Source organism: Triticum aestivum, chromosome 7D (assembly GCF_018294505.1).
Source record: "Triticum aestivum cultivar Chinese Spring chromosome 7D, IWGSC CS RefSeq v2.1, whole genome shotgun sequence".
NCBI classification, from domain to species: Eukaryota; Viridiplantae; Streptophyta; class Magnoliopsida; order Poales; family Poaceae; genus Triticum; species Triticum aestivum.
In genome coordinates, this window is record NC_057814.1 from 368691915 (window position 1) to 368709032 (window position 17118).

At 40.9% G+C, this 17118-nt stretch overlaps 1 protein-coding gene, 1 long non-coding RNA gene and 1 pseudogene across 5 annotated transcripts; 2 read left to right on the forward strand and 1 right to left on the reverse strand.

Annotated features, from left to right (window-relative positions):
* Nucleotides 1–3011: 3011 nt before the first annotated feature.
* On the forward strand, nt 3012–10478 carry LOC123169095 (uncharacterized). 4 transcript variants are annotated; one of them, XM_044586941.1, is made up of 16 exons: nt 3012–3144; nt 3560–3682; nt 4762–4857; nt 4958–5273; nt 5342–5490; nt 5573–5749; nt 5830–5955; nt 6029–6232; nt 6317–6611; nt 6699–6897; nt 6976–7092; nt 7158–7417; nt 7511–7585; nt 7676–7805; nt 7904–7922; nt 10350–10478. In XM_044586941.1, exons 1-9 carry the CDS (start codon nt 3043–3045, stop codon nt 6521–6523), a joined length of 1500 nt encoding a protein of 499 aa, XP_044442876.1. In that variant the 5' UTR covers nt 3012–3042; the 3' UTR covers nt 6524–6611; nt 6699–6897; nt 6976–7092; nt 7158–7417; nt 7511–7585; nt 7676–7805; nt 7904–7922; nt 10350–10478. The 4 variants fall into 4 exon arrangements, with proteins under 4 accessions (XP_044442876.1, XP_044442874.1, XP_044442875.1 ...); XM_044586939.1 differs by lacking the exon at nt 10350–10478 and having other exon boundaries at nt 7904–8217; XM_044586940.1 differs by lacking the exon at nt 10350–10478 and having other exon boundaries at nt 7148–7417; nt 7904–8189.
* On the reverse strand, nt 9586–11731 carry LOC123169097 (uncharacterized). Its single transcript, XR_006484647.1, has 2 exons — nt 11598–11731; nt 9586–11194 (listed from the first exon to the last, which is right to left on the reverse strand). It is a non-coding gene; the product is annotated as an uncharacterized lncRNA (long non-coding RNA).
* Nucleotides 11732–13710: 1979 nt separating this feature from the next.
* On the forward strand, nt 13711–15765 carry LOC123171107 (UDP-glucose 6-dehydrogenase 1-like; annotated as a pseudogene).
* The last annotated feature ends 1353 nt before the right edge of the window (nt 15766–17118 follow it).

Below are 17118 nucleotides of genomic sequence, written 5' to 3' on the forward strand. Positions count from 1 at the left end.
TTCCCTCTCTTCCTTTTCAATTAAACAGAAACTTTTGCGTAAGAAAAGAAATACAAGGCTAGAGAAGGGATTTAGACAAAGATAGATATTTCTCCCGGGTCATAGAAATAATCAACATATATTCAATTTCATCTTTGTCTAGCACTCCGCTCGGATGAGCCGGCCGAGTAGAAGAGGAGAGCAGGCGTTGGAGAGTCTGGAGTGCTAGGAGAGGGCAAAGGAAACAAAAAGGTAGTTTTTGTCAATCTGATACAATATGGTCAAATGAGGACATGATAGATGGAGCGCTAGCAGCCGAGGGGAGACGAATGGATAAGCTTTCAAGTAGGGCAGTGCTTCTTAACACATGTCATTCAGAATGCATTCCTAAGGAGTACAACGTAAGTGTGGGGTATGATACATACATACTCTTCCTCATTCCGGTTTGTTTACTCTATCTCATTATCCTTTTTGTTTGTAACTCCTACTTTTATTTCTTTCACTCATCTGTTTAGATTATAAGATGCACTAAAATTTGCATGCAAGGATTAAAAGAATGACCATGCAACATTCCTAATCATTCAGGGGGGACCACATCCATTCACCATGGTTAATGGAGACTAAAACATGATATGTATTTCTTCTAGACCTCGGCATGCACCTACCTGCCCCCAAGGATGTTGTCAAGCCACCGATAGGCATTTTGCTGGACACATTTATTTTTTCCGTTGCAACGCACGGACATGTGTGCTAGGATGTTAAAGACTTGCATCATATCATTATTCTTGAACCATGTGTTGCTCGTGGTGTTTATCTGATGCGATGTACTTATACTGTCTCTCTGGACTGCTACTTAGCTTGGTTTCCCAAGTGAAAGCAAGTCTTCATGCAGTTGCAGTCCTTTTGACATGAAAGAGTAGTGTTACAAATCCTTCACGCTACTATTGAATACTCCTACTGCCACACATGTTTATCAGCTGCATGTTTCTATTTGTAAAATTCCATGTTGAAAAGGAGTTCTATTGCAGGTATGCCTTGCTTATTTTGTGGGATTTTAATTTATATAAGGACAACCCAAAAAAGCTATAAAGGAGAAGAGAGAAGACAGTATGACACACATCTTCAAGAGGCAGAGCAGGCTCAGCCAATGTTTGTGTATCTAGACATCAGTTTGAAAGTTTTGGACACATTGAAAAACCTGACAAAGGACACACATGCGGTCTATTCGAACATTAATAATTTGAACTTAGTGATGGTATTTCTGGATAGGCATTGCTATTGCACTCGATGCCATACAATCAGAGCCCCCGCCGTGCCAACGGGAATTTACTATATGCATCACCGTGCCATCGTTTTTTTCTCTCCCGTTGCAACGCACGGGCTGCCTCCATTGCAAGGTTGTTGTCACATGTTTCTATAAATAGTGTGGATGCAACTTATACATGGTACATCTTTCATGTAAACGATTTTTGACTCTTGGCATGGAGCCAAATTATGCAGAACTTGAAAACAAACCTTTAAGTAAGTTTACAAAATTTCTGCAAAAAATACTCACGTGCTTATGGATATATACTATATATCACTAGATTATTGATAAACAAATACGTTGTGATGCCAGCTAAACAATTTTTTTAAATGAACGGATTATGCTTGCCGCAACTATTACTCCTCTCGATTCGTTTGCTTGCTGCTGCAATTATTATTCTAGGTTAGTTTGCTTGCTGCTATTACTTCATATTTATTGAAGTTCAAGAATGAACAAATAACCTAAAGAATGAACTAACAATCAAGAAGTGGTTGTTCAGACAGATCAGTTTACTTGAAATCATACCCCATATGCTGATGAAATGAACCAATTTCTCGAGCGTTGTCCAACGACATGGTTCCTTGATCTGGCAGATTCATAGAAACCATCGTTTTCTCCCGTTGCAACGCACTGTCATTTGTGCTAGTCTCTCCCTAATAATAAAGCACGGATCGACTTTGTCGGGTTCACCGTCACAATACGCTTTCTTCTCATGTTATAATACGCTTTTACAATTTGTATGGACAAAATCGTAATAAAAACGATATAAACGAGGTGGTACTAATTTGGGGTACGCACTAAAGATTTAATTCTTTCACTCACGGGCACGCTTGGGCCGTTACTTTCTATTGGGCCTGGGTTGGCGCACAAGATAAGGAGGTTTGCGCTCTGCGCGACAGAGTCGCTCCCGTGTCGTGAGGGGGGCGCCGGCAGGAGGCCCCACGGCGGCGGTGAGCCGCGGAGGAGAAGGAGCGCCGGGGAGGGGTACTCTCCCGTGCTCCCATTCTCCCCCCGTCTCGCTCTGCCAAGTAAGGAAGGGCATGTCCCTGCGAGCGGCCGCGACGAGGCTCGCGTCCTCCAGCCTCCGCCGCCGCCACGGCCACCTCCTGCCGGCAGCCGCCACCATCTTCAGTACACCCCCCTTCCTCGCCGTCCCCTCTCTCGTGGCCTGCTTGCCGCTCATCGTCCGTCGCATTCCTCGTCAGGATTCAAGCAGGTGCGCGAGGACGAGAAGAGCAAGCTGGTTGGAAACGGAGAAGATGTTCAGGCGCGGCGCGGCGTTCGGAGCAGCAGAGGTTCAGGCACCGCGCGGCGGGCGGAGCAGGAGAGGTTCAGGGGAGGTGCCAGCGGAGCAGGAGAGGTTCATGGGCGGTGGACTAGGAGAGGTTCATCGCCGGTGCCCTTGTCGCCGGACGGCCATCCTTGCTGCGCTTGATGGAGGACAGAAGGGGGAACATTTTCTGGTGGGTATGCCGGCCGCGGGCGCGCTTCGCTGTGACCTGTCCGCCGCCGCCAATCCTCTCCGGCCTCCTCCGTATCCTTCTCAATCTCGGACGAGCTATTCCCGTGTCGTGATTTGGATGGACAATAGGAGGCCGTGTCCTTCTCCAACACCAAGCAATGGAGTGCCCGACCCGGATTTGATTTGCCTGGTATAAGAAGGAAGTGTCCTCGGCCGGAATCTCCATCAGGTTGCGTCCTTGGACCAGAAGCTCCATCAAATCCCGTCGAAATTGCAAGTTTCGTCGAAACGTCCAATGTCGCCGCCGAGTTCGCCGGAGGAAGAAACGTCGAGTTCGCCGAAGGAACAAGAACGTCCGTCCAACCGTCCAATGTCGTTTTCGGCGGCTACACCAGAGGTATATATCCCCTTGATATTCATTGGATGCAATTCCTTGTTTTAGATGTTGTTTCTGTCCCCTGCCTCTGACTATGCTAGCAGCTTATTTTTTCTTCTTTTTATTAGATATTCAGTTATATGGGCAAGGCATGTGAATGAACCAATTCGTGTTGAGCCTCTAAGTTGTGATTCTTTCAATGCCCTTTTCCTAAATATTTGTCGACTGCACACTAAATATTCAGGCTATACCTGTTTATGGCGTAATAAGCAATGATGGATCATATTTATTATCCATAATAAGAAATGATGGATCATGTTTATTATCCAAATTCTACTCTATTTTCTTTTTAGTGGCAAAATTTGCATTACTATGCCCTGATCTTCCTCCTAGCCAAATTTATGATTGTATTATATTGTATCTGTCAACTTCGCAGCAGTCGTTTCCTTTGACCTCACCGCCATCATCTCCGCCGACTTCGCCGCAAGACAATCTGCCATCACCTCCGCTGACTTTGCCGGAAGACCATCAACTGTCGCCTAGACCTACTTTGGTTCAGGTACTTTTGAAGCATCTGATGGGACTCATATGTTTGTCAAATCATCAGTGTACTGTAGCAAATATAGCTGTTGCCGACAGTAGACTATATTTCATTGACAATCAACACATCATGCACTCCTACATAGATGGATTATGTTTGTACTTGACAGAAGCAGAGTAAATTCGTAAGGACATAGGTGACCAGAACAAAAGTAGTTCACAAATAAGTGATGGATGGGTCTCAATTGTTTTCAAGAGGGCATTATGTTTACGAAAAATTGCTGCTCACTGTATTTTAACAACTAGAAAAATGCAGTTCTGTTTGAGAAAGTAAATGTAGGATTTTTTTTAGGTTCTGCGCTGAGTCTGCGGGTCTCACAAAGATGTAGGATAAATAAAAATGTCAATAAAATGGTGCTCCTGAATTTGTGGTTTAGATATGTGCAGCAGGTTACTATTCAACTGAACCTGTCAACTCTCCAAGTGATTTTCTATGCCCTTTTCCTAAATATGATTCGCAAATGATTCTTTCTATGCCCTTTTCCTAAATATTTGACGAGTGCACACTAAATATTCAGGCTATACCTGTTTATGGCGTAATAAGCAATGATGGATCCTGTTTATTATCCATAATAAGAAATGATGGATCATGTTTATTATCCAAATTCTACTCTATTCTCTTTTTGGCCTCCCAGTGGGTCAATGTTATGATAAGCATTCTCCTTGCGGTAATGAGCCATTTTAATGACATTATGCTATGCTATTTAAGGCTCAAGCAAGGGAAATCTTGACTGGACTATCATGGCCACAAAAATCATATGTGGAGAGTGCTATTTTCATCTTCATATTTTAATCTCACCAATGCAACATAGCTCAGTTCTTATCAGAACAATTGAGAGAATGATGAATACAGCCTTTTTAGTTGATGGCACTGTTTGTATTATTTCTGTTAACACTGAAGTGTGGCATCTCTTTGATGGTTTAGTAGAATTAAGTGTCTGCTGTCACTTGATGTTCAGAATTGCCCTGCCATTCATGCAATAAATAAAAAAGTGATTTGGCCTGGTTTTCATGTCTCTGATGTGTATGCACGTGCAGGTGCCAAAGGCATCCAATCCAACTGAGGTGGAGGCCAAGGAGGTTCAGCTCTCGGACATTGCACCAATAATGCTGGATGATACCGACGTGAAGACTGTACGTTTCATATATTCAGACTGGGAGCTATGGTGTACTACCTCTGTTTCAACTGATCTAACGGTTGGAGGTTTACATTTTATTTTTGTTCTGACTGCAGAAAATAGATGACATCGCTGAACTGGACATTGCAGAGGATTTTGATAACCGGCCTTCCAAAAAGGCAAAAATTTCTGAATCACGTGTACTGGAACCATCACCTATGTCACCAACTATGAAAACATCTTCTCCAGGTTCAGAGTGTTTTGAATCGTTTGTGCCGGAATCAGATAATCAGATGAATCATGATACACTACCATCACCTCCATCCCCATCTAGCTCGACAATATCTCCTGTTTTCCCATTGCATGATATTAAGGAACCAAATTCACATAAAGAGATCAAAGTTGATGAGACATATGATTATCTCCCACAAGGTATTTGCTTGATTTATCACGTGTGCTTTCGTATACAATATATTCTTAAATTATTTGATTTTCTGCAGACTATACATTGACCGACCATGATCTATGTGCTCATATAGCAATAGAATCATCTTTGAGAAAACAATTGCTGGTTCAGATAGATGGAAGTTCTGTCTTGCAACATCAATTGATGTGCCTGCTAGATGAGAAAGAGTGGGTAAATGATGATGTAAGTACCCTTACTCAAACAGTAAAGAGTTTCTAATCACTAATATCAATTAGTAATGTATTTTTTTAATTCTTAATTATAGGTGATCAATGCATATATATGTTGTATAAAGGACCAAATACATCTCCAGAATGATAATAAAGTATATTTTGAGAGTCCATTTGTTACCTCACTATTTAAACGAGATGGCACCATTGGAATACAAGAAGGTAGTGCCTTCATGACAGAGATTGTCCTCGAATATATGCAGCATGACATGGTAATCTCCATATTCATAATTTACATGTTCTAGGTTTCATGCATTTTCATTTACTATTTTCCTAATTATCTTTATTACAGATTAAACTTCCAATAAATGCCAATAACACACATTGGTATTTAGCTGTTGTGAATACAAAAAAATGTGAGGTTCAAGTTCTAGACTCATTGTGCTGGAATTCTGACAGAGATGATCTTGCTAATACGGTTAGTTACAACACGATTTTTAATATACTTAGATAATGTGTATCATTTCTTCTTACCACTATTTTATTTTTAGCTACGAGGAATACAATTTCATTTGGACCTTCTTAAAAGTCAAAAGTTGGTAAGCGACGATTGGAAAGACGTTGATCTTACTGAATGGAAGATCACAGAACAATTACAAAAGGCAATTCAAAAAGATAGTTCTTCATGTGGTTTATTTATGGTTAAATTTATGGAATATTTCACCGGATGTGCACTATCCTACCCAATTACACAGGTATATATCTTTTTTTAATAAAAAGTATGTTACTTTTACAAAAAGTACTTTTTAAATATACTAATAATTGTTCGTGTTGCACAGGAAATGATTACTTCTTTTAGGTTTAAGTTAGCCAGCATACTATTATGTTGGAAAACAAACACTGCAGCAATGACTACAATCGTTGAAGAAAGTGACGATGACAGCAAGGGAGATCCTGATGATGTTCAAATATTGGAAAGTTTAGATGATATAAAAAAACAAAAACAAAAATCCCATTATCTGTTGAAAATAAATACAGATCACTAATATCAATTCTTTCTAATATGACCTTACATGAGTTAACAGCTGGACTCTGTAGCTTCATTAAATCAATTAATTACACCGAGATTTTAGAGTAAGTCATTTTAAATTAGTATTGCAATTGTATAGTATCTGAATTGTTTTATTAATGGTTTATTTTCTTAATTTGTATCATTATCAGGAAAGTATGGATCCGAAGTTCAAAACCATATCCAATTAGCTTGTCTCTCAGAAAACTACAAGGATTGCTAAAGGATGATTTACCCATGGACCGTGATTGCTTTAATTTGATCGTACGGAAGATTATGTTGGATGACATCCAAACATCACAAAAAACAAAGCAACTGATAGCAAAGCATTATCTCGACATGAAATTTTGGGTATGTTTTTATATTCGTTATATTCTTTTTATATTCTAATTTTTTATCATCTTTCTAACCAATAATTTTATATACTAGATGACTACTGATTTTGGAAGGCACCCAGATTTTCGTAAAAAGTTAGATGTGGAGCAACTAGCAAATTCTGTTCGTAGTTGGCCTGGTATCAAATATAATGTTTCAACATGCAAATCGGTAAGAGCACTTTTGTATACTTTAGAGCAATTTTTTTATTGCATCTAATATGTAGCCTATTTCAGATCCATATTCCAGTACAATGCATTGATGAATTCATTCTATTCACATTGGATCAAGATACGAGAACAGTGTACATTTTGGACCCTACTCCTATTAATCCAATGTACCGATACAACCCACTCGCAAAATATGTGAAAAAAATTATATGGATTTCCGAACATTTACCGAAAGCAATGTCAAAAGCATGCCCTGGGTCTAGATGGAACGAGGATATTCTCTTATGGCATCATAGAATCCTAGATGATATTCCAGTTTACAACAGGTATTTTTCAGAAGATGAATACTAGATACTGATTATTTGTTGATTTGAGTATGTAGACAATATTAATAAAGTATATTTATATTCTTATATAAGGGAACTGTCTGGTTATCTTGTTCCCCTATTCATGTCCACATGGGAAGACGAAAGACCACATTTGCCATTTTAAAGGTAAATATTGCAACCGTATAGATATTTGCTTTTATGATTATTATACATGTGATGCTGATGTCATTCTTTTACAAAAAAATGAATGAATAGGATTGATATGAACTCAGAAAACAAATTTTGGGCCAACTACTAACATTCAAGGACAATGAATGTGAAGATAACATGCCTGCTGGTGTACTGGACTTCATCAATTGTATTAGGAAAATCCAAAGTTAAACGGGTATGTCAAATAGTATCAATTCATCTCGAAATGTCAAATGACTCAAATATCTTATTCCAATATGCTAACCTTGTTTTCCTACCAATATGCTTGTGTAGGGAGCTCAATCGGTGGAAGGTAATTTGTCAGAGAGATTTCTTGCAGCCAACAGTTAATAGACAATGAGCAGGGAGACGATGAACATGTAGAGATGGATTTTTTTCCTTTGAGAAATTAATAGTAGATTTTGGTTTCTACTTAAGATATCCCTTACATGTATGTAGAAAACTTTTGGAGCTTGCCAGGATATACATTTTTGGGGGTTGCCAATTATAAGAGATGACGGATTGCTTCAAAATTCGATGTTTGTGGGTTCAGACATGACAATACTGTGGAAATCACAAATAGTACAGAATCGTGTACTCTGTTGATTAATAATTATTTTATAGTTTGTTTCTATTCGAAAATGCCAACTAGAGACCGAGCTCCACGGAGGCCTTTATTTGAAAACTTCTAAATCCAAACTTTTTAGTTTCAAAAAATTCTGAAAATAAATACACATATACGTAGATACATAATGCACATGTAACTTCTAAATCCAAACATTTTAGTTTCAAAAAATTCTGAAAATAAATACACATATACCTAGATACATAATGTACATCTGTGCAAATTTTCAGGTCGAAATACATTAAAATGTGAGCTACACAAAAAAGACAAATCTATATGTACTGTACCAAAAAAATTGCTTTGTATTTCCCTCTAACGTCACTGTAGAGTGTACGTACATGTATGGTGTTGATGAAAAAATTAACGTTTGGATTGGTATATTTACTTAATTCTCAAGAGCTAAACGAGAATATATTCATAAAACACGTAATTTAAACAGGCTACAGAGTTTAGCAGGCTTGACCTAACTTTGGCTAGAGAAAAAAAAACCACATAATTTTGGTTCAAATCCTGAGTCTTCAGTCACACAGGAAAAAAAATCAACTAATGACTTTTATTGAGTTGAACTTTGCCAGGAGCATTTGATATATATATATATATATATATATATATATATATATATATATATATATATATATATGTTTCATGGTCTGTTCAACTTGCTTTGTATTTCCCTCTAACGTCACTGTAGAGTGTACGTACATGTATGGTGTTGATGAAAAAACAACGTTTTGGATTAGTATATACTTAATTCTCAATAGCTAAACAATAATATATTCATTAAAACACGTAATTTAAGCAGGAGAACACAAAGTACCGTCCAATTTTCAAAAGAAATAAACCACGAAGATATTACACATCTGTATCTCTTCTTAGCCTCATTTGTCTAGGTATTGCTCAGAAAAAATACAACCGCAAAATATCTCGCTCTCCACAACAACAGCACTGTGCTGGCCGCACATGGAAAATTGAGAATAAACAAAACAAGACCCGAAGCTGAAAAGTGCAAGTTGAATAGCAGTTCGAATCCTACTGGGTGACATGGAAAGTGCAAGCCAGTGCAAGTCCGACTCATACTGGGTACATGAGTCCATGGAAAGTGAAAGCCCGACTCCTACTGAGTACAAGACTCCAGATCCTATTTATATACATACATGTACAATCCCCTTGATCCAATATATATCAAGCTTTCGGTCGATTCTTCTTAACAAGTCACCTTTCCACATCGTCTTGCCGGTATCGCCGCTGACGTCAAAAACAACGAGCCAGGTATGTACAAATCAATTTAGAATCAGCAATGACCTCCTCATGCTTCTAAGGACAACCATAGGCGTATATGGCCCTCTGCCCCTGTCCTGCTATTGCAATTTCATTAGAATAAAACAATTAATCGTACAGTCTTAGAGTGATTACATGCTGATCAGCGAAGGAGTACAATCGATATAACTCAAAATTACTGAGAATATGCATGTCCTACTACTGCATGTTGGGTAACTCTTGTAAATACATGGATCAGGTCATGGATTTTATATATTCCTAAATATATCTACATCATCATATAGATATGGGAAAGTGAACAGTCGGTTTCACAATATTAGGGCCATGTTCGGTAGTCGCCCGCTCCCGGAATGTGCAGAGCGGGGGAAGTGCACCTCCGCCGTTTTGAAGTGCAGCTCCACCAACTCTGCTACCGGAGTTGTGGAGCGGAGTGGTACCGAACAGGGCCTAGATATCCAGTCCATGAAGGCTCCAACTGCACGGATGCATATTTAGAATACAGTTTATTACTTATAATAAATCCCTCTCATATCTAATCCAAGGCATGAACTACTTAATTTTGCTAACTGAAATGCAAATCAAATAATTCTCTTTTGAAGAAAATAATAGAAATGATAAGAAGCTTAAAATTTCCGCAGAAATCACCAAAAAGATATCACTAATATAATTCTAGAATGGACAGAACAACACAAAATAAGAAAGGACCAAGTACCCTTGACTCTCTGTAGCAGTTTTATTTCATGTAACTTGATAAATAATTCTTTCCACCATTTTCTAGAGCTCAAGACCTGTGGTGATACATATATAAAGGCTAGCTAGCTTTGTACTTTGATGCAGGCAAGCCATGGATGCGAAGGAGAAAAGAAGAAAAAGAGATACAGAGCGATATGAACGGATGACCAATGAAGAAAGGCAGGAGAAATTGAAAAATGATAAGGAACAAAAAAGAAAAGAGAGATCAAGAGCGGTATAAAGAGCGGAATGAACGCATGACCGATGAAGAAAGGCAGGACAAACTCAAAAAACGCCGTGAGGCCTATCATCAAAAGAAAGATTCAGGGAAGACAGCAGAACAGAAGGCAGCACATTGCACACATGAAAAACAAAAATATGCAAACTTGCAGCCAGTTCAAAAGAAAGCAAGAGTAGAACAAAGAAAAGCTCGCCGTCAAATGGAACGCAGCACACCATGCAAAGATTCACTTGCAATGGAAAACCCTGAGTATGTCGCAACCGAACAAGAGGTTAGTACTTCTACGTTGGCTGTAAAACACAGGGATCATGTGGCAGCAGGAAAAAGGTAAACATTGCTACACCATCGTAACGAACAATTCATGAGAAAACGGAGGCAAACTGGTTCCGTATCATCAAAAGAAGATGCATCCATGACGAAAAACACCGACGAAAACAAAGAACCTCTGGAGCAACCACAAGTCATGACTTACGGTAATAATCTCAAGTTTATATAATACTCAAACTCTAAGTAAATATAAACCTGTATGTACAACTAACCATCTTTCCTGGACAGACATCCCCTCCTCAATGTTTCCAAGCATCAGAGAAACAGATGAACAAACACAACCATTATACAATGATGATCAAGGTAAAGTGGCTCTCTGGCCAGACATACCCTCCTCAATGCTTCCAGCAATCAAAGAAGTGGATGCACGAATAATATCATTCTGCAATGATAACCACGGTAAGGTTATAAATTACATACAAATACTTTTATATACAAACATTTTATGTTCATAACAATAAAAAATTATTACACAGATAATGATGGAATCATATATGAGCAAGAAGCAACCATTAAGGAAATAGATGCTGCAACAAGATCAATCTACAACGAGGATCATGGTAAGGCTATCAATTTCATATATGTTCTTACGCAATAAAAATAATATATATATATATATATATATATATATATATATATATATATATATATATATATATATGCAAAACACAGGTAATGATGGAGTCATATTTGAAGAAGACACAGACGAAGATGAATACATGTTCACCGGTGAAGGTATGCTTAATACAATTAAAATAAATTTGCAACATTACAATACTACTTACCAAATTAAATATGTTGTATATCAAATCAGAGTGGGACAGAGAAGTGGAAATTGAAATCATAGAAGGCGAGGAAGACCTCAACCCTGATCCATATGATCTCATCTACAGCAACATACCAACAAGCACAAACATGCTCGAAAAAGAAGAAGATTGCGATTTCTGCCATGCAACCAAATTCAAGTATGAAAGTCCGGGATTATGCTGCAAAAAAGGACAGATAAGGCTAGCCAATCCAAATACACCACCGGAACTTATGAGGCTTTGGACAAGCAACGACTCTGAGCAAGACATTTTCGGCAAAATATAAGATTTTTCAATGGGCACTTCTCATTTACTACACTATACTGCCAGCTCGACAGAGATACAACAGACATGCGAACGGCCGGTATTTACACCTTTCGAGCACATGGTCAAATATATCACAACATACACTCATTTGGTAATAGTCACTCAGATCCAAAGCATCTAGAACTATACTTCTACGACGATGATCCAAGCTTAGAGCATCGATACCGCTGTTGCCGTGAGGAAATGTACGAGCAAGACAAGCATGTGATGGCAATAATAACAGACATACTACACGGTAACCCGTACTCTCAGCAGTTTAGGAGTTTGGGACAAGCCCAAAACCTTGAGGACTACAGACTGATCTTGAACCTTGACCAGAGATTGGACCAAAGAACATACAACGAGCCAATCAATTCGGAGGTAGCTGCAGTGTGGATTGAAGGAAATGAAAGAAGAGATACTTATGACAGAAATGTAATATTATCAGGGCTAGGGTGTGTGATATTCTCCGTTTTCAATACACGGGTCTTTTTTGTCAGCCTACTAATAAAGTAAGGTGCATTTCTCCGATTTTTTGATCTACTAACCCATATTAGTTTTTTTTAACTATCTAAGGTGGTACTGATTTATTTACACACGCTCCTCCATATATCTATACAAAAATAATTATCCTTGGTAATGCACATATTCTTTTTGCTATGTATCATCATCTGGCCTCAGCCCACCAAACTCAGCCCAGGCAAAACCGGATCAACAAGGGTACCGAAGAGAAGGAAGCAAAGAAGAATTAACCCAGCGCAAAGGAAGCGAAGAAGCCCAAGCAACTGACCATGATTTACAAGTCATCGGGCTGACCTGCTTGCTCGACCGCGGCGGGCCATGCGGGGGGTGGGAGAGTAAAGGAAGGCACCAAGGGCGGCGGCGCTGGTGCTCCTCCGGCGACGCGCCGGACTCCCTCGAGACGAGCTAGCGGCTAGGAGCTCGGGCGCGACCGCGTCATTCCTGCCGGATAACACGAGGCGGCGGGCCATGCGGGGGGTGGGAGAGAAAAGGAAGGCACAGAGGGCGGCGGCGCTGGTGCTCCCTCTGGCGAGATGAGCTGGTGTCTGGGCATCCAGGCGCGAACGCGTCCTTCCCTGACGAAGGAACAGGAGGCGGCAAGCCATGCAGGAGAGAGGGAAGGCACCGGGGCGGCGCCGCTGGTGTTGCTTCTCCGGTGAGATGAGCTGGCGGCGGGGTTGGGGGTGCTCGGACGCACGAGCTCGGGCTCCCAGGTACATACCTTGCAGCGCCGAGGCTCGCAGGTACGCAATGCATCTCGCAGCACCGGCTCACATCGCTATGAGGGGATAAGCTTTGAAGTGGCAGCCGCTTGATAGGGCGATAGATAAATAGAACGTGGTTGCTCGCTTGAACTACACGTGACTGTACGTGGCGTCAACTGGACCCCACCGAGTGAGCATATATTTTTAAATTCTTTTATTTATCGTGGTTAGCTCTAGATTGTCTAATTTCGATCTCAAACGGCTGCGTACACGTCTTTATATTGAGTCTCTATTTGTACATGCATGCAACCATGTTTCTTACTTTGTTTTTGAATTGTAGATGGAGAGAGGGTAAACAAAGAGAAAAGATAATCCGGTGTGGACTATATCCTACGTGAATGGCTTCTCAGACATACACGGACATCCTCATATTCTCCTTATATTTGATGTGGACATGCCCATTTGCGACTGTCCGGTCATATGAGGACAAAGTGAGGATCCGGTTTGTTTTTTTCCTCTCTCTTTTCTCTGGACAGTGATCGGACTATACTTCCGGGCAAATGGGGAAGATTTGGGTGGTATGACACCATTACTAGATAATGCCGAATATGTCATGGCTTATTGAATTAGATATGTATGGTATTTATTTTCTCCCATTGCAACGCACGGGCATTTGTGCTATTTTTTTAATAATAAAGCACGGATTGACTTTGTCGGGTTCACCGTCGCAATACGCTTTCTTCTTATGTCGTAATACGCTTTTACAATTCGTGTAGACAAAATCAAAATCCAAGGTGGTACTATTCCCCGAGAGTTCTAACAGTCGAGCTTTGGATGAAACCTCGTGTAGGTAATCGGCGGCCCAGTCGAGCTTTGGCTGAAACCTCGCGTACGTAATCGGGCCAGCCCATAACCAGGAAACAAGAACGTAAAAATAGCACGAAAAACAAAACCACACATGATGGGTTCGATCTCGCAACCTCACGCTAGGTAGCAGGGACGCCAACCACATGAGCTAGCTGTTGATTATGCTCAAATTGCAGCGCCCCAGTTAAAGTAGTTTAGCGACAGGTCTATTTATTTTTCTTAAATATTTTCAACAATTCTTGGAAACAAGTGTGGACGATTTTCCTTAAAATATTTGAATATGAATACGTTTTTAAAATCGTCAATAAATATCGAAAATTCGAACAAAATTTCGAAACCTGAACAAATAGAGTTCTGGTTCGATGGCCGGAGGGGGTGGGTGTAGGTGCTCTGGTGGTGCCTGTTATATAAATCGTCAATAAATATCGAAAATTCGAACAAAATTTCGAAACCTGAACAAATAGAGTTCTGGTTCGATGGCCGGAGGGGGTGGGTGTAGGTGCTCTGGTGGTGCCTGTTATATACGGATTGACTTTGTCGGGTTCACCGTCGCGTCCTTTTTGCAGAAAAGTCCCTGTAATTCTTAGGAATCAACCCACACTCAAATAAATAACGTTTGTGTGTTGTGTCCAGTTTTTTTTGTTCCGTCTGTTCATCTTGGTCTTTCTCGGTATGTTAAACTCCCCTCTCAACGTGGATTCTTAGTTGTAGTCCAACTCTTCATCCCACGTCTCCTCTAATTTCTCTCATAAATATCAGTTTAATACACATCTCCAAGGCACGGATCGCCGGCTGCAATAGCGACCGGCTCCCCATCTACGAGACCGGCCTTGACGACGTCGCCAAGCAGTGCCGCGGCCGCAGCCGCAACCTCTTCTTCAGCACCGACGTCGGCGAGGCGGACTTCGTCTCCGTCTCCGTCAACACCCCCCACCAAGAGCCGCGGCCTCGGCACCGGCAAGGCCGCGCGCCGATCCTGACCTACTAGGTGAGCGCACGCATGATCGTTGACATATCCCACTCCAACAAGATCATGGTCGAGAAGTTCACCGTGCCCGTCACCGTCAAGACCGCCAAAGCCATCGAGAAGATCCTCACTACCCACAACGGCCATGGCGTCCTGAACCAAATCCTGTCCAATCGGGAGGTTCCTCGCTGAGGGCACCGCCGTGAAGGTCCTCAAGGATGTCTACGTGAAGGTCCTCAAGGACGTCCATGGAGGCAGGCCGCAGGTCATCGGCATCAACGACTGCAAGAGCCGCTTCATCTACCGCGTCGTCTCCTCCATGTTCAACACCGTCGCCGTGAAGAAGGTGGCCATGCTAGGTTCGCCTTCAAGAAGGATACCGGTGACACCCGCGAGACACCGGTCATCGACATGTGCCTAGGTCTGCTTGGCGACAAGGCCGTCGTTAGCATCTACGACCCACAGGTGAGGCATGACCTAGCCATGAACAAGTTTGACTGGGACCACGCGCACCCTCGCCACCTGCAGCCGGTGGGCCGTGGGCGAGCCCGCCGGGCAGCCCGTCACCGTCACGTTGGACACGTACGAGGCCGTCTGCGATGCGCACGCCGTCTGCATCCTGACCGAGTGGGATGAGTTCAGGAGCCTCGACTGCTGGCGCATGTACAACGTGATGCAGAAGCCGGCTTTCGTCTTCGCCGTCGCAGGATTCATCATCTATGCAATTGGCAAGCCGCTTGACCAAGCCCAGTGGCTCAAGGTCATGCCAGCCGTCGCCTGAGGCGATGCACACTGATAGCCGCGCGTCGACGAGCGTTCTTCTTACTAATTAATAACAACAAAAAGCATCGATGAATTTTAAGAGAAGTCTTATGTTATAAAAATCGAAAATCTCATAGATAGGAGGACTTATCTGTAGAACTTTTCTGTTTCCCCCGTCAAGCAGACAAGACAGAAGCATCCAAAGGAGTTATTAGTACGGAGGAGAGGGCCTAAGCAAAAGCAGGGGGCAGATCAACGAGGTAGTACTTGCACTAATATGTTTCATGCGAGCTTAGTGCATTCTTATTCTATTAGTTAAATTTTAGATTTGTACAGCTATGTTTCATGAGAGAGGACATACTTTTACTTCCTATTCTCTGCTGGATTAGTTCCAAATTACAAGGATACAAGTGTTCAAAAGTTAACTAAGTGAAACACTAAACATGTTAGTTGATGACCTCCGACTAGCAGTTATGTTCTTCTCTCTTCGGGTTGTGTGACATGGATTACTGAATTTTAAAGAATATATATGTTTTAGCATTTTTTATGATGTTTTGTTCAAGCAAAGAAGAAACGTAACTAGGCTAGAATTTTTGGAAGACAATATCTGTATAATATGTCTTGCTGTAAATTAATTACTGTATTTATGGCTTTTCATTGTGAGAGTTAGATGACCTGAAACTGTTAAATGAGATGCGTTTAATTTCACCCCACAAAAAAAAGATGCGTTTAATTTCAATTATCAATCTCTAAAGTTGGATCCCTTGACCAGTCTGCGATTTTGTATATGTTGTGCCACATATCTTATTAAAGATTTACCGTCTTCAATTCATTAAATCAGTTTTTCTTCTCTCCCACGGATGCTTCATGTCATAAGTAGTTTGCGAGTCATTTTAGTATTCTTGCAGATCTCTGCAATAATGTAGCTGCAACTGGTCGAACATATACTCCTACTAATTTGTTAGCTGCTCTCAAGTAAGGCTCTTCTTGAGTTAATCGTTGACGGTCAATATTAAGCATTCAACATTCTAATTATCATTTCGGCAGCTCTATGCACTTTCTAAATTAGTGGTCGGCGATCAATATTAAGCAATCTACATTCTAATTGAGCCATATAATGTACTATATTTCTTTATCCTAATGCCACCAAGTAATCTGCTATGCAGCTTCTCTATCATGGTTTCTTTGAAAATGACTAGCCATAAAAAATAATACAATGTTCATGTTTTCATTTTTCATATAGGACGTCAATCTCTTTGGAGATCACATGACCTATTTGGAGCACAGTTTCATGTCCCTTCAACGCATTCTTGCATCTAAATTATTGGGTTGGCATGAAGTGCGTACATACTAAAAGAATAAGTTACTTTCT

Coding starts and splice junctions, on each gene's coding strand:
- LOC123169095 (XM_044586941.1), top strand. CDS start 3,043: ATGTCGCCGCCGAGTTCGCCGGAGGAAGAAACGTCGAGTTCGCCGAAG. Junction 5,491..5,572: donor AAGAGTGGGTAAATGATGAT/GTAAGTACCCTT, acceptor TCTTAATTATAG/GTGATCAATGCATATATATG. Junction 6,233..6,316: donor TATCCTACCCAATTACACAG/GTATATATCTTT, acceptor CGTGTTGCACAG/GAAATGATTACTTCTTTTAG.